Raw genomic sequence first — 21,126 nt, forward strand, 5'->3', positions numbered from 1 at the left:
ACCCCATGAAGGTCATTTCTGTATCAAAACCAGAGAAAACCAAGCATAGGTATTCCAAGAGCATCAGATAATACAGAGATATCCTGTGTTTCATTTAAATTTGACTTGTGCTGTTTTCTTGCAGAGCTCAGGCTTCTTGATTATGTCTTTCTTCCCCTAATATTAAAATTAATTTGCATGCCCTTAAGCACATGCCAGCTGGTTGATGTAGCTGATTGACCTCGAGGTCTGCTGATTGGCAAGGAGGGGACACAGCCTAGACTGGGAAACTGGCCGTGCACCGTCCACACAGTGGATAAATGACACACCGTAATTTAAAGCTGAGTTTTAGATGAAGCAAATCAGGGCAGAGCAAAGCCAAACGGGAGGTTGGAACCCCAGGATCATTTGGTCCTTCTAAAATCCCTTCAGTCTCTGAGAATCAGAAATAACAAGTCTACGGTCCCTGCTGCCTTGCAGATAGCTCTGTTTATAAGAGGGGAAAAATTTTATGCCAATGACTCACCAAGAGCTACAAAACATATTGATTGGAAGGATGCTCCTTCCCGAGAGGTCTGGGAGCGGGTTAAAATGCCGTTTCCACAGGCTGCTGAGTCCTGGGATTTTTGTTCAAACAGCCGCCAGACCCTTCCCAGAAGCCCTCCTCAGCTAATGAGGAAAGGGGAGAAAGTCCACAAATGATCTTGAGTCCCCATCCCTACCTCCCCTCAAAAATGCAGAAAGCACGTGAGTGCGCCGTCATCGTTACGCCCCTGGGAAGCATGTGCGTGTCCCTGGTCCATCTGTCTTTGTCTCGTGGTCTTTCCTGTTGAGGATGCCTTCCTTCGGAAGATCGGTGGATGTCCTTGGACTCCCCATCACTGACTCTTTTCACGTCCGTCTCCCCCAGTTTTCTGAGGGTTCCCGGAGGGCAGAAATAAGGCCCCTCATGGAATCTTAGAGGCAGCCTGGAGGAGGCAACACGGCAGTGGGGGTCACTGGGAATTTGGCCTGTGCAGGGCTCAGCGCCCCCGCCCCGTCCCGCACCTGGCACCCAATGGTTTGTTGGGACGCGCCCTGCGTCCTCTGCTAACGGTTCCCACCCCTCTGTTTCTCTCCCAGGGATGACTGCGATCCCCTGTGCCTGCCTGGGGATCTTCTTGGGTGGTCTCCTGGTGAAGAAGCTCAGTCTTTCTGCCCTCGGGGCCATTCGGATGGCCATGCTCGTCAACCTGGTGTCCACAGCTTGCTACGTCTCCTTCCTCTTCCTGGGCTGCGACACGGGCCCCGTGGCTGGGGTTACTGTTCCCTATGGAAACACGTAAGTCCTGGGAATGCCCCCTTCTTCCCCTGCCTGCCCAGGGATGCCTGGGCTCTTTCTCCGTGGTAGGGGAGCGGAGCCAGCTGTGTCCCGAGGGGTGGCCACGAGTGGAGGGTTCAGAGATGCTTCTGTATCTTCCTCCCAGGGTTGAGGGGTCCGGAGTGGACCTTTTGGGTGGAGAGCTCAGACCATTCCGCTCAGCGGGAGTGCACGGGGGAGACACTCCCAACAGTACTCCTGTTGCCATTTTTGGCATTTTGATTTTAAGAACGATTGAAAATAGATAATACAGATGAATTTTATTTTAAAATTCAGCTTTTTTTTTTTTTTTTTTGAGATGAGGGGAGAGAGAAAGAAGTGGGGGAAGGAGCAGAGGGAGAGAAAATCTTAAGCAGGCTCCATACCCAGCACTGGGCCCGTTACGGGGCTCAGTCTCACAGCCCTGAGGTGAAATCAAGAGTGGGACATTCACCGAGCTGAACCACCCGGGTGCCCCTTAAAATTCAGCCTGAAGTGAAAGACAGAATAGATTTCAGCCATTCCAGAAATGATCAGAAGCGGCCATCGGGCTCCCATAGTAATTATAAGGTCTCCCCAGAGTAGGTATTGTTAAGTATGGGAGGGAGAAGGGAGTAGGGAATAAAAGGAGAAAAGAGGAAGAAGGGAAGGAAGTTGGTTCTTATGGGACAGTTTTTCGTAGTTACTAGCCCAAGACTTTGGCCTAGAGTCAAAATTGCCCCAGTCAGAATGGCCCCAGAGGGAACCATGGAGAGTGCTTTCGTGCCCAACATCCACAGCTCTCCCCCCTTTCTGTGTGAGACTCTGAAGCTGCGTGGAGATCAGTCTGGAGCATCAAGGCTGCAGCAGAGTCAACCTGCAGGATACCAGTCTCCTCCTCCAGGCAGGCTGTCAGGCTTTCTTCTATAGTCCTGTATCCAGAAGATAGAGGAGAGCCGGGCTTCTCTGCCCCTCCAACAAGGTCAAGCAGGCTGAGTGGGAGAACACAGGTGGGGGCGTTGTCTGGAGAGTCACGCACAGACACTGCCCCTCTGTCCCCTTTACCACCGCCATGGCCTCTCAGGCCCCCCAGCCCAGCCCCCGTTCCTCCCTCTCCCCAATGCGGCACCTTCTGGTGTGTGCCTGCCATAAATAACAGCATTTGGAGAGAAAGACCGCCAGCCTTCTGTGCCAGCTCTCAAGTAGTAAACTTGTAGTGGTTCAAAGCACGGGGTCTTACGATAATGAAGTTCTTCTTCATTAAAAAAGAAAAAAAAAGCCTCCAATCCAACTGCCAACTCTGCCCCAATTGGTAGAGCTCCAACCTTCCCTCCCCACCCCCGCTTCCCCATGTACAAGCTGGATATACTGGAGCAGGCGACTCAGCTTGGCTCTGCCTCAGTTTCCTTCTCTGTCAGCCCCACGAGGTCACATTGAGAACTAGTACAATGATCTACACAGTACCAGGGACAGTGCCTGGCACATCAGTTGGCACATATCGCCTTTGTCGTCCTTAACTCTGAAGCGCTCCGAGCCCTAGGAGGCGCAGCTGAAAATACTGGTGCTGGAAAGAGACGCTTCTCTCTTACGGAGCTCAAGACACCCACTCCATCCTCCCTTTGCAGCTCGCTTGCTTTAGGTAATTGTGCCTTTAATGGCACAAAAGGAAATTTAAAATAACTTGTGTTATTTGTCTCAGGGAGTTGAATCAATCAAACAGACGAGAGTTATTGAACCCAGCTCGTGGTAGTGGTGTGTTAAGCATCACGAGGCTTGCTGCCTGCTGGGAGGAGGGATCGGACAGAGATGAGGACGGGCCTGGGATGCGGAGAAGGCAGTGTCTGGCTGTGCCCCGTGGTGGTGTTGGGTCAGGGAAGGGGCAACGGGCTGAGGCTGCAGAAGTCATGAGTGGCGACACAGAGGAGGTGGTCCCCAGCCGAGTGTGGGCTGGCTCCAGCCCGGAGAGCACACTGTGCAAATGATAAAGAAGAGGCTTCTTCCATTTCCAGCACCCTTGTGCACAGCTCTCAGCGGTGGTGCTGGGCTCGTGCTCGCAGGACAGGGAGGGGTGAGGTTGGAGGGGGCGAAGAAAGGGGTGTCGGGCTTGGAAGGCTGTCAGTGGGGAGAGCCAACAGGACTTGCCCTTCCTCTGATGCGTGCCATGTTTCCTCTCTTTTCCAGCTCAGCTCCTGGCTCGGCCCTGGACCCCTACTCACCCTGCAATAAAAACTGTGAATGCCAAACCGATTCCTTCACGCCAGTGTGTGGGGCCGATGGCGTCACCTACCTGTCTGCCTGCTTTGCTGGCTGCAACAGCACGGTATTGGTGATTTTCTGACGGGATGGATGGGGCCGGGGACGCAGGCGGCCAGAGTAACTTAAAACCCAGGGTCAGCGGCAGCAGTGGGCACATTCCGTTGCGTGCCTGCGCTATGACTTTTTCCCAGACCCCTCCGCACTCTGGTGGAGGACCCTCCGTCGGCAGGATGGAAGGACACACAGGTCCTTCAGACCTTCCTGCTAAATCAAATAGGTTTCCAGAAAGTGTCGTGGAGCCACCGAAAGTAAAAATTTCAAAGGCAGCTGTGCATAGAGAGCCAGAGGAAAAAAGATTATGGTTCAAGGTGCTCACCGAGGGTATCAGTGAAACAGCCTGACCCAACAGGTAATGAGCTCCCCATCAACAGAAGTATGTAAAGAAAGGCTAGAAAACCGTTTATCAGAGAAGACTTCTTCCAAGCCTGAGACTGACAGTAATTTAACCTCTTCCTTACTCCCTTTCCTTCGCCTTTTTATTGTCAGCTGGATACCTCCCGCCTTTTTCCATCCCCCACCAAAGTTTGTTTTGCTTTGCTTTTTGGGTTTTGGGGGTTTTGCATTTTGTTTGTTGGTTTTTCTTCTCAGCACGAATTGTCCAGTTGGCTATCAGCCAGCAGTTTTTCACGTGCTCTGTGTGCAAACCTGACACTTAAGGGACTGGTCCTCCAGTCCCGCTGTTGCCACCTTCCGGGGGTGTCTCATACCGACCTGTCTTCTGCATCCACATCCCCACTGCCCAGGCGCACGCCCTGCTGGTCGCCTGCTTGGACCAGAGCCTGTAGAGTTACCTAACTGGCCTCCCAGCTCAGGGTGGCCCCCTTCTGGTCCATATTCTGTACTGCAGCCAAAATGACTTAACACCGCAGAGGACCCCTTCTCTTGCGTGTCACCTACAGGGTAAGATCTAGGCGCTGCTCTGGCTTTGTGTCTTCAGCACACGTCCGTCCTCAGTCACTCTCCGCAGCTCTACTTCCGTTTGGTTTGTGGTATTCAGTTTCCCCAACACAACCGGTGTCTCTTCACCCCTCTCCATTCAGACAGCTCCTGTCACCTGTCAAACCGTCCTTGAATTCTGCCTTCTCTGTGAAGCCATCCCTTCCCTTCTTTATCTTTGGTGTTCTTGCCTCTGTGGTTCTCGGCACCTGTCTCCACCGGAGGCTGCTCTCTCATTTCATTGCTGTGATCTGCTAAAAGTATTTGCCAACTGCTCTGATCTGTGAGCTTCCCCAGCGAGGGCTGGCATCCAGACGTGCTCTAGAAATGTCCAGGAATGTCTAGCTGAAGAGAAAGAAAGATGAGAAGAAGAGGGATGAGTGTCTGCTTTAAAGGCGTTTAGAGTTGTGATGACTTGTTTCTTCTCTCCGTGTTCTGCATCTTTTGGGGCCAGCAATTTCTCTGAAAGAAGAAAAATCGATCACTTATTTTCATCTCCAAAGATTTCCTTTTTCTTTGCTTTTAACATTTAGATTCCTGGCCAGTTATTAACATTTTTTAATAGAGAAAATAAATCACCATGGAGGGGGGAGCACAGTGGGGAGAGAAACTGATTTTTTTTTTTTTAAATCAGATGATAAAGCAATTTCTTTATGTGGGTGGAAATGAATTTTAGAGAAGGGGATGAGGCCTCACGAATGGTTAAAATAAAATACAAGTGATTCGTTTTCATGAAAACAATTTTATTAACATTTTAATATCCAGAAAGTCATATAAATCAGTTTTGGTTATTGTCCGGTTTCAAGAATTAAATAGGCTAGTGTTCTGAGACCAAACAAGTCTCTATTCCAGAGCATTCAAAAAAAAAATTGTCTTAAAAATTGCATTCTCCTTGATTCTGTATGTGCAAGAAGAGTCTTATTGAATGAGAGCCTAACCAAGCCCTTGACTGCTTCCAGCTGCTGAAACAGCAAGCTGTGGAATGCAATTATTGGAGAGTGAGATTCTCTGCTTCCCTCTGGACATAGCCTTTCTTCACCAGACACCTGCCTTTCCTTCTCATTACTGGAGGCCTCGCGTTGTCCGCAAAGCAGAGAGGTTCTTTCCCTGTGATTACAAGTCAGAGATTGGGACAGCTCCGGGCCCCAGGCTAGGGGAGACTCACATTTCTCCCCCACATACGCAGATCTTGGGATGAATGAGGGATTTGGGGACGCAGAGCCGTGTGTATCCTAGAAAGGGGCCCTAGTGACGATCTAGCCTTCAAAACACCCGTAACTGTAGAGCTCACCGCAGCAGCGAACTTTTTCCCAGAGCCCGCGTGGGCCAGGCGGCAGGCCTTCCTCCACCTGTCTCTCACGGCCCATGACAGCTTGGCCTAGAGTCAAAGAAATCTCAGGCCGCCGTCCAAAAATGAGCAAAAAGCAATTTCAGTCTTCTCGATCTCTGCTACAGTATTTTGAGGAAATGCCAAATGGTGGGTTCTGTTGCTGGTGCATCTACTCCCGCCTTCGTTCCTACCTCCCTTCTTTGAGCTCCCACAAAAGCTTTTCCACGGGCTGAGGGCTTTCTCCGTCCTCTTCCCTCATTCCCTTCGCCACCTGCTGGCATCCTCTGGCTCTCCAGGTGTGACGGCAGCCACTCGGTCATCTGCCCTCCCCTCTGCCCCAGCCCCGTGTGTCGTATCTCACCCATCCTCACAGCAGCCCGAGGGTGGAGGTGTGATTTTTACTCTGAGTACAGACTAGTCCCTCCCCGCAGGTCATGCAGGAAGTGATGGCGCTGGCCTTGACACGCAGGTCTGTCCCGTCTGTCCCAAACCAGCCTCAGTGCCTTCCTCTGACTCGGTGACTTACCTGTCGGGATTCTCACCTTTCTCCTCCTCGAAAAAAACCTCTTTGTGCATGCTCCAAAGTCAGGACCCCCAGCTGGCTTTCACAGACAGGCCCTGCTGTCTCTCCAGCCTCAACCTCCCCACTGCTCCCACTGGTTGAAGGATGACGCGCTGTGCTGGACTTCCGGGGGGTCCCCCCCCTGCACACACCCAGCTCTCCCTTGCCTCCGGGCCTTGGCACATGCTGCTCCTTTTAGCAAGGAGAGTCCTCTGTTAAGCCCCTCCGATGCACAGACTGCACGATTCGTTCTTTCCTTGCAGCTCAGAAGCCTCCTCCCCGCCCCTCCCCTCCTCCAGGGTGACATTGGCACCCTATCTTGCAGAGTTCTCCCGCACCTGCTCCGTCTGGCAAGGACTGACCCTCCGACCCCCAGTCAAACAGGCTGTTTGCTCCCGCATCCAGGGATGGGGTTCTCTTGTGGACCCTTGCTTTTCCAGTGCCAGCCTTGGCTCTGGATAAAGGCCCCGGCTTCCTGAACCCCTGGCTGGAGGCCCCCTCCACCCATCCCCCCGCTGACCCCTCCCTTGAACAGCAGTTGGCAGGCTGGTAGGTTGGCTGGTGCAGTTTTCAGTACTAAAGCTCCCTGTTCGTCCCTCTCCCACTCACAGCTTCCGTCCAAACCCGTGAAGATTGCCCATAACTCGATTAAATGTGAGTGAGTCACCAATCGAATAATTCTGTTTGCAGGGGAATCTGGTTAGGGCTAGTAGTTTCCTGGTAGACTTGCCTTGCTGCCCTGGTTTGGGTTTTGTTTTCTCATTTCCTCGTTTCCTCTCTCCTTGAGTGAGAGCAATGGCAGTTTCCAGGACTGCGTTTAATATGCAATTTCTAATTCTTCTTATTGCAAATGACCAGGAGGGGTGACAAAAAAGATTGCGAGTTAATTTTGTAAGCTTCCTTTGGCATGAATTTATTGTCCAGATTGTTTCTGTACCTTTCACTCTCAGATGTAATTATTCCGGTGGAAAGCGTGTTGGTATGCCGCTGACTGACTGCTGGAAGTTGTAGCCTTTTGATGTACTGAATAATGGAGTGAAACAAAAGAAGAAAAAGAAGAAAGAAAGACTTATAATCAGCCACCAATAGAACGTTGAAAGTTAGTCCAAGCCCGGCGCTGCATGTGCCTGGGACTAATGATAGACCAATGTCTGTCTCCCCATGCAGGCAACGGATATGTGTCTAGCCCCTGTCTGAGTGGAGCCCTGAGCTGGTTCTGGGGAGGGCTGGGGGGCCCGTGATGGACGCTTGCATAAGTTCATTGTTTCCTTATGGATCTCAGAGTCCTGCTTGCCTGTTAGGATTGCTTGAGAACTTTTGAAATCTGAGTCCTGAGCCTCATCCTTAGAAACTGATTTCTTTACTATGGGGTAGGATCCAGGCACCAGGAATTTTTTTTTCTTTTTTTTAAGATTTTATTTATTTATTTGACAGAGAGAGCTCACAAGCAGGCTGAGAGAGGGGGGGGAAGCAGGCTCCCCACTGAGCAGAGACCCCGATTCGGGGCTTGATCCCAGGACCCTGAAACCATGACCTGAGCCGAAGGCAGAGGCTCAACCCATAGAGCCACTCAGGCGCCCCAGGCACCAGGAATTTTTAAAGCTCTCCCCTGCCATGCGTTTTTGTACATAACAGAGTTGAGAACCTCTGGTCCTCTCCGGAGTGTCTCCTCCTTGGCACTGCTGACATTTGTGGCCGCATCGTTGTGGGGGACTGCGGGACACTCGGTAATATCCCAGGGCTCTTCCCATCCAATGCCAGCGGCAACCCCTGCTCTTTTGTGAAACGACCTGTATCTCCAGATATTTCCATAGGTTCTTCTTGGGGGCCAAATCCCCCACCATTGAGAACCGCTGCTCCAGGAGAAGGGATGGATTCCTTCTAGAAGCAGTGTCTGAGCTGACCCTGAGCATCTAGCCTTCGATGTCTTGTTCCTTCCCACCTTTATGTGGCCAAGCCCCAGAGAAACCACGTTGGTGACTCGAAGGGCCATATGAGCCTATTACAGAAGAAGCAAACTGATTGCTCACAGCCCCTCTCTGCCCCGGACGTGGGCTTATTGGGGTCTGAACCACAGTTTAAGCTGTCTGTGCGTTTCATACACAAATTGGGCTTCCTGGCCTCTCTGTACAAGTTGGATGAGACAGGACCCGACCCGGCACCCTCACAGGGCAGCAATTAGCTGGAGCTCAGAAATGGTCAAGCCTACGACAAGACATCCGATCCCCCCCTTAGCTAACATCCGGTCCCCCTTAGCCAAAGTCTCTGCCTCTGGCTACCCCTTACACCTGGACCAGTTTTCTTCTCTTCCTCCTGTCTTGCCCTCAGAGGTTTGGAGTTTGCAAGCTCTCTCGTAGAGCTTGACCCTGTTTCCCAGAACTGATTCAAAAGTCTATATTCATTCAAGCCGTGGCTTGTCAGAAGACGTGACCATTTCTGAAATCAGTCCCAACTAGGGCGTTGTCATTCTGAACATCCACTATATATATCTCAGGCCCTGGACTAGGCACTAGAGGCAGAGAGCTGGAAAGGTAGGAGCTCGTGTTTACGAGGAGATGAGACGTAGTGTAGTGATAGAATTTGTGTACAAAGGAACACCCGTGGGCAACAGCTGAGCTATTAAGTGAAAAGAGCATATTCTAAAACAATCTACAGATTGTGATCCCATTTAGTAAAGAAAAAGAAAAATCTAAATATTTGTACATCTCTACACAGAACGATCTTTATAAAAGATACGTAGCTGGCTGTTCACAGAACATTACCTCTGGCTAGGGACCAAAAAAAATAATTTTTATATGTTTCTTTCAAATTTCCTGCAAATTACTAAATGGTCTAAAATGAGCATGCATCCCTCTTTCAGTAAGGTGAAAACTTTTTTATTAAAAAAAATAATAACCCGACATTTAAGGATAGGTGGTTACATTCTAAGAGAAAGAAGCAGACACGTGGAGAGATCAGTGAACCTGGAGGGAACCAGGAATTAGTTCGGAGCAGGTGAGGCAGGAAGGGAGGTATGTGGATATTTCGGAATATCTTCAGAGGAAGAGCGGCGGCGGGGTCCTTGTTGTGAAGGATGAGTGGGTATTTGGCAGTGGAGAGGCACAGAAGGACATTACAGCATGTGCCGTGTGTGTCCGCCTGGACCCTGTGCTCTGGGGACTGGTTCCGTTTGCAGGGGAGAGAGAAAGAGGGAGAAGCGTAGTGGCCTGGTGCACATTCCTGGTGCCCGACCATGAGCCACATCCTTTCTCTTCTGTGTTCTGCCCACACTTCCTCCCTGAGGTGGCTGGAGCCAAGCGTGGGTCTTCCCACTTCCCGAAGACCAGCCCTTGCCTCCCCTTCTGCGGGAGATAATTAAGGCTCTGCCCAGATGGGTTCCACCACCTGCGTTACAGGTTACGGGAGCGGAAGGTGGACAGAGGTCTTGCTTTCATCCCAGGATGTTTCTCCCTGGCTATTATCCTTCATCCAGTGACCCTGAAAGGGGACATGAGAGTATATTTCTTCTTGCAGTTTTTCAATATCCCCTTTGCCTTGAGGTACGTGGGTTGCTGGTGCCCTTCGTGATGAGCTCGGAGGTCTTGACCTAAAAATACTGGCTTGGGTTGGGCCGGTGCGGCGAAGAGAGTCTAAGCTCCAAACGGACAGTAATGAATGATAGGAGAGGGTCTGAGGGACTTGGCCGGATCACGAGGGAATCATAGGTGTCTGGGACACATAGGAACATGTCACTGCTGGAAGGAAAATGTCCATGTCTGTCCCTCCCTTATTAGGCTGTCATACGCAAGGGATCGGAGGTCTGGCAGGTGGCCGCACAGGGCAGTGCGTGTCTCAGCACTCTTGGTGGCAAACTCCCTCCCTCCCCTACCCCACCAAGCTACAGAACAAGGGCCCCGCTTTTAATCAAAATTGTCATTTCTGCCTAGGAACTGAATACATTATAGAAAGAAAACCAGAAAGAGTGTTCTCGAATATTGGGAGCAACTCCCTACCATTCAATACAGCAGACTCTCCGTGCCTCTAACTTCATCGCCCCCATACCTGTCCTCTTGGAAATGTCCTCTTTCAACCTAGAAATCAGCTTGATTTGTACCATTAATAGCGATTGCTGCATCCGGTATTACACGTGACGGGGTGGGGGGGCGGTAAGACCCAAGCGCAAACAGGTTCATTTGCCAGTATTTTTGAAAAACACTGCTGAGAAGTGTTTTTTTTTCCTCTCTTGTAATACAAGCTGTCAAAATAGCACGCTTATGATTTCCTGCATCCATAGAAAATTAGCCCAAGATTCTAAAGAGTAATTTTTCTATTTTCATGGTCTCCAGTTTTATTGTAGTTGTTCATCCCCATCATTATGTGAGCAGAAACATTTCTCAGTCTAAATTAATGACTGAGTGTGGCCTCGGAGTACAGTTGCCAGTGGCTGTGCTATCTTCTTCATTGATTTCGTCTTTATTTTGTAACGTTCTTGAGTTCTTCATTTTTTTTTTTTAGTAGATGATAGATTTGTATTGTTCAGAAATCAATGTAAATCAGTGTAAAAAAGTGGAAACTGTCCTTTCCACCGCGGTCTTCGGTTCACCTACCCTCCGACCCATCACTCTGCCCAGTAGAGTATTGACTGTTTCTAGTTTCTTGTATATCTGACTGGACTTTAATGCATCTCTAAGGTCTTTCTTATTCTGTACCTCGTGTGTGGGGTTTCTGTTGTCGCTCCTGCCTTTTTGAGAGCTGTGTGGTCTTCCGGCATGGGGATCTATTGGAGCCTAGGTCACCGGTACCTGTGATGGGCACTCAGATTGCCGCACGACATTAGGTCTCGAAAACAGAGTTGCGGTTGCTGTTGTGCATAGGTCGTGTTGTACCCGGAGCATGTCTGTCTGTAGGATAAGTTCTTGTAGAATTTCTGAGTCTGTCCCGCTCTGCTCTCTGGGTCAGCAGCACTGGTTCCAAAGGCCAGGCCAGGTCCTCTGTGAGCACAGAGGCCATCTGATTGTCAATGTGATCTATCAAGACACACTTATTTCTGGGAAAACCAGACCGTAGACATAGGCGTGCACACCCGCGCACGCGCACACACACACACACACACACACACACACACATCTGTATGTGCCACCAGACAGAGGAGACCGCTTTCAAATTGGGAAGACGTTCCTTTGAAACAGGGTGTTTCCCAGATCAGGGACGGTAAACCAGTCTCCTGGAGCCTGGTGGACTTTCTTTTACCAGTTGAACATACTGGACACCAGGAGAACTTTGGGTTTGCCCCTTCCCTCAGGCCGAGACCCGTCTGCCACCGGCCGGACGGGACTGTTAAGTCCAGACGGGGTGAGAATCCGCAGCCCAGCACCCGGCCTCCCTTCAGCAGAGGGGGTCGTTATCCTGTCATACCCAGGTCCGCTTTGTCTTTTCCAGCCTCCTGCTGCTCGGAGCTTTTGCAAGTTGAAGGGTTCCTATATAGATGTCCGGTTAATATCAGCGGAAAGGCTGTCCCCAACCCCCGCTTCCTTTTGATATGGGACAGTAGTCTGAAACCCCATCAGTGGGAAGTCGCCTGTTGTAATTGTGGGGAAGATGACACTGTGTGGTCCTCGTCTGTGGTTCTTCCCACCAGGCGTGGACGTGTTCCCAAAGAGCTCCTCTGGAGCCAGCGTCCCTGCATGTCCTTTAGCGTGTGACATCCAGGCCCAGCTCTTGGGTCACCCAAGCCCGAATGAACGATGTTCCCCATCTCTTGCCATATGGCCACAGGCTCTGCCTGTTCCCTTAGATTCCATCTTGGAAGGGTCACAGGGAAGTCCCAGCTGCCCCTCCCCCCGCAGACCATGGGACCACCCAGGGTTCCCAGTCATTGTGTCAGACTGAGTCACCCGCCCAAAAAGGAGACCCATTCACGTGTCCCTGCTCAGACCCTCTGGCTTACCTCCTCCCTAGCCTCTTCACAGCTCTTCTCAAATGGAGTCAAAATAAGTAAATAACAGGTTTGCCCAGAATCTTTACAGCTTCTCTCCTGAGCACCAGCAAGCTGACGTCTTCCCTGGTTGTATTTCCACTTCCGGCATGAATGACCCTACAAGTGCCTCGTTTTTGTCCAGTCAGCCCAAAGCTGCCCTTGGCCTGTTTTTGTCTCGTCCCTCCTCTCCCTGGCTTCATGCCCCGTCGTCACCTCCCTCCCCTGGTCTCGGCTGCAGGTCCCACGGGGCCTCAGCTTTGCCGTCCACTCACTCCATTCCCAGGACACTGGCTTCAGGGTCGCCGTCACCCCCGGACCAGGCAGGGCCAGGCAATCGCTGCGTCAGACAGTGGGGGAAAGATGTCTCATTTTGATCCCACTCCGTTAGGGGCAGGAGCACGGACCGAATCCGGGCTGGGTCCATTTCTTAGAGCAGAGAGGACCCCGGCATTTTCCTTTCATGGTAAATCGGACGCAGTGGAGCCCGCGTCGGTATGGGGCAAAACTCTAGGACTGAGCGTAGGTCCCAGTTACGGATTAGTTTTTAAACTCAACAAAGCTCACCAATCACATGGTTCATTCACCGGGTCCTGGCCCCGACCCCTCAATTCCGGTACTCACATCATATTTGTAAGAGGTCGAGTCAGTGCTCACTTCTTAGGATGCTTGTTGAAGCAGGACCACGGCCATTCCCAAGGGTCCTGTTCCTCTCTTATACCTGTGAATTCTTCGGGTCCATGTGGTTCTCAGCTCCCCCAGACTCAGACCTCTCTTTTTTCATGGCAGGAATCAGAGACAGAAGGATTTGAGGGTTTGAGAAGGAATTAGGATTCGGTGAAACGAATAGGACTTGAGATCTGTTCTTTTGTTTGATAAATAGCTCTTGACTCCCTGTCATGGGGAAAGCCCTGTCCTCGAGAGCTGAGGATAAATTAGGGAGAAAAACCACAGTGGTATCTGGGCTCCGTAGCCCCATAGTGAGGGGAAAAAGATCAGACATGGGAGTAAGGGGTTCCAGAGAATTAATAGGGTATCACTTCTCAGGCAAGAGATGCAGAGATAGGGGAGGTTGGGGTGTGGGGGGGGCATGCATCTCTCAGGGTTCGGTCCAGAAAACTGTGCCCACAAGTATGTTGGAGATAAAGAATTTAGTGTGGGAATCGGAGCTACTGTGAACATGGGCAAGTTGGGGTATTAAAATCTGGGAGGAGTGAGATGAAGGATCGGAGGACAGTCACTCCATCCCCAGAAGCTCCTGCTCAGGTGGGAACGTGGGGGCTTGTGGGAAAATCCCAAGAAGCTTTGTTCACGTGGCTGCTGAGAGAGACAAAAGGGGTACCGGCCAGGTCCGTGGGCAGACAACCACATCAGTAGAGGTGGGCATGGGGCCTCTGTTGTCAGCAGGACAGGCAGAAATGAGGGCAGGTGTGAACACGGATGCTACAGCCACCCGGCCCCTGCGGGGCACCTCCACCGAGTGGAGGTATGTGGTATCATCCCTATGTCTGACCTTGTGAAGGGTCGTGGCCTCTGCTTAACTTCTGCCTTCTAAATCTCATCCATGTCTCCCCCACCCCACCCCTGCGCCCCATCCAGCTCCCATCCCTGCAGGGAAGGGGATTCTGGGGAAATAGCCCCCAGCGTAGCAGAGGAGTAGTGCCGAGCTGGCAGGCGAATCCAGCTCCGGGCGTTTGATCCCAGATTCCGCCTGGAGATGGTAACGTGCTCAGAGCCCCTGGGGCAGGACGGGTCAGGTGCGTCTGGGAGGATTATGGGCTGTGCGGCTATGGAAGCCAGGGAGGAAAGTGGTTCATGGATATGCGCCCCTAGGGGGCTCCAGGAAGAGAAAAGTGGATGGTGGGGTCAGGATGTGGGGGCCCTCAGGGAGCTTAGCAGGATCGGGTTCCTGCCTGTGGGGGACAGAAGCCAGCCCAGCCAGAGTGAGGGGAGGCTTGGGGGATGAGGTGGTGAGTGTAGACAGCTAGCGGAGTGTGGCTGTGAGGTTGGGATTGGGGAGGGGGTGGGGCGGACGGTTTCCTTCCCGGAGTAGGGAGAGAAGGGGCATTTTAAGTTGTGGGTAGGGAGAAGTCCTGCCTTCTGGTCAACGCAGGCGAAGATCATTCGCAGAGGACCTCTAAAACCATCTGCTAAGCTTCACCGGTTGTGTGTCAGCTTCGTGAAGTGCTCAGGAGAGTGTCCCTCAGACTCGGTCGTCCTCGGGGGCCCACAAAGGCCCTGGCTCATGGCTCAGCAGGGGGAGGCCTCCCAGAAGGAGGTGAATTTTACAGAAGCGCCAGGAAGCCCCCAGGCAGAGGTGTGTGGGAAGGGACACAGAGGCAAGGCTCCAGCACCTCGGGGGAATTACAGTAAACGCCGTAGGGTGCTAGGACCGGGTCATTTGCACAGAGGCACCTGCTCTGGGCACAACGCTTAGGAAGAAGGGTCCAGCCCCACACCCTGTCTGCGCACACCTCTGCCCCATGGGTAGAAGCCCCTGTGCAAAGCACAGCCAGATGGGGTGACCCTGATGGGATGGGGGGGCACCTAAGAGCCTTTGGACACCCCTGAAACATCCTCTGTGGCTTGATGGGATGAGCAAAACCCCCACTTATGCTGTGTTCTGTGGGAAGAGAAAAGGGACAGGGAGGATGGAGAGGAACGAAGACAGGAGGTGGCATGTGTAAGCCAAAAGGGATTTGTTTGACCCTCAGGAGGATTTTCCTGGGCGTGTGCTCTGAAAGCCAAGCAGTCTCGAGAAGAAAAGCAATGAATCATTTATGATTGTATTCATTAAAGGCCTCTGCACTATTATTATCGAACCTTAATTGGCTTGGCGCTCACTTGGCACTGCCTCTCCCCGCCCCTGCCCCTCCCGTTGCCATCAGAAATTCCTCTGATGATGAAGGAGGGACTAGACCACGCCTGGGAGCAGGGGCAGCTGGGCAAGAGTCCACCGCAAGATCAAATGGAATGCAGTCTTTTTTTTTCCCCCCTGCTTGGATCAAGTATTAATAAATGTGTCTGGTTTGGGCTTTCACTCGCTGCTCACGCGTGGTCTGCTGCAAGCTCCTGGCATCTCTTAGCCCTCTTTGCTAACCCTGCCGCGCGAGAACGTTCCCATTAAGCTGCCCCCTCCAGTGGCCCCACAAGAGCAGCAACTTGGTGCGTGACAATGCACGTCCTTTGTTCCAAGTGCCACCCTGGGCATTGAACCAACAACAATATGCAGGTTACCTGATTTACTTCTTTTAATACACTTCATTGTAATTATCACTGCATAAAAGAGAAGACAAATTGGCAAGGCATTATAACGTTAATTTGGCAATGTTTTATCATATTGGGAAGGCGCAGTTTCCTCTCTAATTGTATTGGGGGGGACCGTTTGTCCAGGGTACAGCTTATGGAGGGATTCTGGAACGTGGAAGTGAAACACACAGGAGATGGGGCACGGGCTCTCCTCCCCGTAAATATTCCTTTATTTGCGTGTGTTTTGCAGCCTTCTTAAAAAGCTAACTCGTTTATTCAGGCCTAATTAATGGAATGCCACAGAATGCATAATTAGGCTGTGACAGCGCCAGCTGATGGATGGCTTTGGGCTCGGAAACGGGAGATTGCCCCCAGTTAAAAGGGCTGAACCCCTTGCGTTTCAGAATCTCACCGGCTGTGCGTGCCTCACGACCGTCCCGCCCGAGAACACGACTGTGGTTCCTGGAAAGTGCCCCAGTCCCGGGTGCCAAGAGGCCTTCCTCACCTTCCTGTGTGTGATGTGTGTCTGCAGCATGATCGGGGCAATGGCACAGACACCCTCGGTCATCATCCTTATCAGGTAAGCTCAGGGCCGGGGACTCGCGAGCCAGGCTCCCCTCGTGCCCTGCCCCTGCCTACCTCGTGGGTGCCTGCAGTCCTCAGGCGGCCAGAACGTCAGGTACTTGTGCATCTCGGAAGCCAGCTTCCCCGGGCTGATAGGGGTCCGTTACATCTGACGGGACCTCACAAGAGACCAGAAAGCGTAGCCTAAGGGCGAAGATATACCTTCATATCCTCCCCAGAGTAGACCCTGCAGGTGATTTGGAAAGGAACCTTGGTCCTGCTTCGATTTTTACAGAGAGCAGCATTATTGCAATAAGACGGAAATGGCACTGGACTAGCCAAGTCCTCAAGTCCAGCATCGTCCCACTGCTGATCCGCCACATGAACTTGGGCACATTTTCCCTCAGAGGTGTTTCTGAATTGGGGCCGGGGAGTGATGTCATTGGTCCCGCTGGCCTCCTGCGGTGGTGTGGGTCCCAGGGAGGCCATGGGTCTGCCAACCGTGACCTCTCTTGTACAAACAGATGGCTGGAGAGGGCATCCAGAGTCTGTGGCTCCCTGTGTCTCGGGACCTGTCCTGGGGGCAGAGGCGCTGCTTGCTTCCAAGGGGACCTGTGGAGTCATCTTCTGAGTAACATGTACATCTGCCAAGTTATCTAGAGTTGTTTGAGGAACCTAGAAGTGAGATGCTCCATAACCCAGGGTCTCTGTTGAACCACAGGAAGTGACACCAAACACATACCCCCCTTACTGGGATGTGGCTCGTTCACTCCTAGCAGCTAGAAATACAAGCAGGACTGCAACACTTGAGTGTGACCTGTGCCGACCCACATCCCCAGCTGCTTGATCCAGCTCCGTTTTTCTCGCCATGCCCACCACGTTTCCCGGTCTTGGTTATGAATTCCTAAGGAAGAGTATTTCTGCAAAGTGCTTGTGTTCTCAAGGAGGTCATTAGCAAAGCCTTGTTAATGTGCAGAAACATTAAGGCAACAATAACAACGTGCCATTCTGTACTTACTAAACTTGAGAAATCAGTGTTAAATATTCACGCCCAGTGCTTGCAAGGCTGTAGCCACGCTGATCAAATCCCACACGGCTGGGGGCATTGAGAAGCCCATCGCTCCGATTTCAAAGAAGCACTCTAGCATTGTGAATTAAGAGTCATAAAAGTGTTCAGATTTTTTATGAGGTAACCCTGCCTCTCACCACTTAGGAAAAATACTACTCTACCAGAAAAACAGCTCTGTGCAGACAGATTTTTATTACAATGTTAACTATAATAGCAGAAAAACCTGAATTGGAATAATAAATTATAGTACTGTACCATAGCTCAATGGGATAATGAAAATCCTTAAGAATGTGAAAAGTATTTGTGGAGTGAACTATTGCATTTAAATTATATACAGAGGTTGATTATGTAGAATATGCATGTGGACAAAGCCCGTCAGGTCCTAGGTATGGGTCTGGGGTGACTGTGTTCTGGGTAAGTTATTTTTCATTTTTAGAAATTCCCGTGAAGTTATATTGTGTTGGCCACGTACAAAAGGCACTAACGTGCAGGAAAAAAATGACCTTCGTGACGATTAGCAGTGACTAGTCCCCTTTCTTTGCTCTCCATGACTTCCGTACAAAAAAGCCAGCTCACTGTTCGCGACTGGCAGAGCAAACACAGAAAGGTGAAATCTTAATCACTTCCAAGTAACAGCTTGGTAAATAGCTCTTGGAGATTTTCAGGAACCTATTTTGATTCCTTTGGCTAGATCAGCAGCAGGTGGCCTGCATGACCTAGACTGGGTCTCAGCCCCGTGCTCTGCTGGGGTCTGCGAGAGGCACAGACTCGCACATCGGGTCCATCGAGGTGAACGGGGTAGCCCCTTACTCCGTCACCATCCCAGTCCACTTTGCCATCCTAGATGATCTAGGCAGACACGAGGGCACAGCCCAGGCATGTGCCAGCCTTACCCTGTGCCAGAGTGATGGCCCCATTGTAGTGCACAGAGCACCCCTAGGTGAGAAGATAAACTGACCCTCACTGAGCCCCTCTTTCGGAGCCAGCGCTGTGCTCCTGTTTTAATTATGTGTTTACATCATGATTAGCATTCCCCTTCTACAGATGGAGACGTGGAGGCTCCAAGAGTGTTTAAGCAGTATTCTCAAGGTCATCGGCCCCTAAGTTGTAGACCTAAGCCCCCACCCCTGGCCTTTCGCAGACCTTTCAGTAACATTCAGACCCAAGCCTTGCATTTCTGCATAGCTCGTTCTGAGAAGGAGGACTCCCCCCGTGGGAACCGGTTCCCCAACGGGATATAACGGGAGATCTTAGCACCTTGCTCATTTTATTCCTAGTGACAGGAGAGCTGAAAGGAAAGCAAATTTCAAGTGATAAGTATTCTAGCTCATTATGCCAGCACGTTTGCTTGAGAAGAATTTGCCTTTATTTGGGTGTCTTTCAATTCAGTACCTTCAAGGGAATGTGCAGAAAGCAGATCCAGGGAGCCGATAATAGCTCTGAAGAACTTAGATTTGGAAACAAGTATGTTCTGAAGAGAACTGGCTGTGCTTCTGTCCAGAAACGCTGAATTCATCATTGATGTTGTTTGGGTCTCTGGCTTCATCAGCTGGAGAATGGTTTTTCCATCACTCAGAGAAAGTCTTGACCTGCTAGCCTGTATCACACTCTTTATAATTAAGAAGAAATGGGTATTTCCCCAAGAATAACACATCTTTAGTTTTCACTGGAAATCTTAGAAATAGGGCCGAGACTCTAAAAACTACATCCATGTTCCTTTGGGTTTGATGACATCCTTTGGTCGCTCTGCCTAGAAGCCAAAGACAGGCCCACCTAAAGCTTGAACCAGGTGGTAGGTCATTGGATGGATAATGTTGGATGGTGAGATGAATGACCTCTGGGGTCATGTTAGAATATACTTTTAGCTAGTAAATCTACAGTCAGGTTATGTATCCTGATACAAATCTTAAGTCTCCTAGATATCCTAGGAGACTTAAGATAACCAGTGGTGACTTTGTTTCTAACATTTTTTTTCTACAGAATTGATTGCCTAGGTCCTCCCTGTGCTGCATGGGTCTTTCTGGTCTTTGAGCCTCCTTGTGTTTTCAAAGTGAGTCCAGTGAGCTACACTGGGCTGGTTTTAGGTCTAGCCAAGTCCTTCCAGGGGTCATAGTTGTGTACTTACCACTGGATTGACCCTAGGGACTTAGAATGGGAATGGCATGAGGGGAAGTTTCTCTGCCAGTGGTGTCAAATACATCTCCTTTCACATCCCCTCTCCACCCCACTAGAATTTATATATTTATTACTCAGTACATCGTCACCATGATGTGCTCATGATGAACAAGAGCAGGTCATCTCTGGACTCAAGGAGAGAGGACAAGCCTTGAATTAATACTGGTTTTAAGAAGAAGAGGCATTTCAAAAAAGATGTGTTATCAGCTGGGAGGGCCCCTCTATCTGGAATGGTCATCCCTTCCAAACCACCTCTATTGTCACACTCATCCCAGAAAATGTTCTACCCTGAGAATATTCTAGAAAATGTGCAAGAGACTCATTCTAACGGACTGTTGTAGATAAACCAAAGCCAGAGTGATTGAGTCATTTCAAAAAAAGAACCAAGACCCTATGAAGATACTTTTCCGATTTAAAAGGTAGTGACATTGGATATAGATGAATGGGTTATTTTGCAAGTGGTCTGTCTGAGGTGTCAAACCAATGCTCGTCTGGTTGATTTCACAGAATAACCTTGGAAGGACGAGGGTGTACATGGTGCTGTTTGTGAAGCATAAGAGACATGGTCTTCCCAGTTCCTATTTCCCCAATACATGTATCCTACCAAGTTAAGATGTTTTCCTATCCTGGCAAAAGCAAAAATGCCTTTCAATGAAGACTTAAGGGACCGCATTTGCATGTCTTCCTTCCAAGGACAAGATTAGCCCCATTATTCACACTTTCAAGTTCCTACACTTATCTTGTCATTGCAGTTAGTTGCTTTTCAGACTTTAAACAGAAAGCCAAAAAAAAAGGACCCCCAAAACTATTAATTTCTGAAAAATGGCTCTTATGGACTGCCGCGGAGGACTCTGGGGTCTGTTAATTAAAGCGGAGTGATAAGAATCTTTTCCTTTCTCCTCTTCATCTCTTTGCATGTAGGACAGTCAGCCCTGAACTCAAGTCTTACGCCCTGGGAGTCCTGTTCCTCCTCCTCCGTTTGTTGGGTATGTATGCTCTCTTTATTCCTTCAGTAATGAATTGGATGCTTATACCGAGGTGAGTAAAAGTCCGCGACTTTGTCCCATTTCTTGAGCTTTTCTTTTTTTTTCTATGCAGTTTAATAACTATTAGTAAACAAGAGAAACTTAAATCTGTACCTTTTGCTCTGGGTTGAGACCTAGCTCTCTCTGGATACCACCCAGTTTTCCTTTATATAAACTCTGTCTCTGTGCCACACTGAATTCTCAGAGGCATAAGAAGGGGAGAATGATGGCACCAAAGGGAAAAACATTTGATGGCGTAACGTGGCTCCCTCATTAAGCAAACCCTGGGCAGCTCGTGAAATGCCTCGTTTATGGGGCCGCCAGCTGGGACAGAGAGGCAATCTTACAACGCTTCACAAATGGAAACTTTGCGCCCTTTAAATTTTTCCAAACTGATAGAGTTTATTTCACTTGGGTTTCCAGGATGGGGCAAAGGTGACCTTCGTGCTATAGAACGTACATTCCAAGGTTTGGTATGGATAAAAGGAATGAAGTCTAACCCTCTCAATTTTAAAATGAGAAAATAGAGCAGAGGAATATTCCATGGGTGTCCCTGGGTCCTAGGACAGGCTGAGGCGAAGCTGGAGCGGCTCACTGGGTAACTCATCTGCCAGGCATGCCCCCCACCCATGTCCCTCTAGACCTCTGTT

The 21,126-nt window shown here is 50.3% G+C and overlaps 1 protein-coding gene across 2 annotated transcripts in view; it reads left to right on the forward strand.

Annotated features, from left to right (window-relative positions):
- SLCO3A1 (solute carrier organic anion transporter family member 3A1) overlaps window positions 1-21,126 on the forward strand; it is a 298,956-nt gene that overhangs the window by 250,962 nt on the left and 26,868 nt on the right. For both annotated transcript variants that reach the window (XM_059371628.1, XM_059371627.1), the window contains exons 6-9: window positions 1,102-1,300; window positions 3,479-3,617; window positions 16,048-16,223; window positions 20,373-20,437. In XM_059371628.1, coding sequence (XP_059227611.1) covers window positions 1,102-1,300; window positions 3,479-3,617; window positions 16,048-16,223; window positions 20,373-20,437 — 579 coding nt within the window. The remainder of the gene's footprint in view (window positions 1-1,101; window positions 1,301-3,478; window positions 3,618-16,047; window positions 16,224-20,372; window positions 20,438-21,126) is intronic.

The sequence above is a fragment of the Mustela nigripes genome, chromosome 13 (assembly GCF_022355385.1).
Source record: "Mustela nigripes isolate SB6536 chromosome 13, MUSNIG.SB6536, whole genome shotgun sequence".
NCBI classification, from domain to species: domain Eukaryota; kingdom Metazoa; phylum Chordata; class Mammalia; order Carnivora; family Mustelidae; genus Mustela; species Mustela nigripes.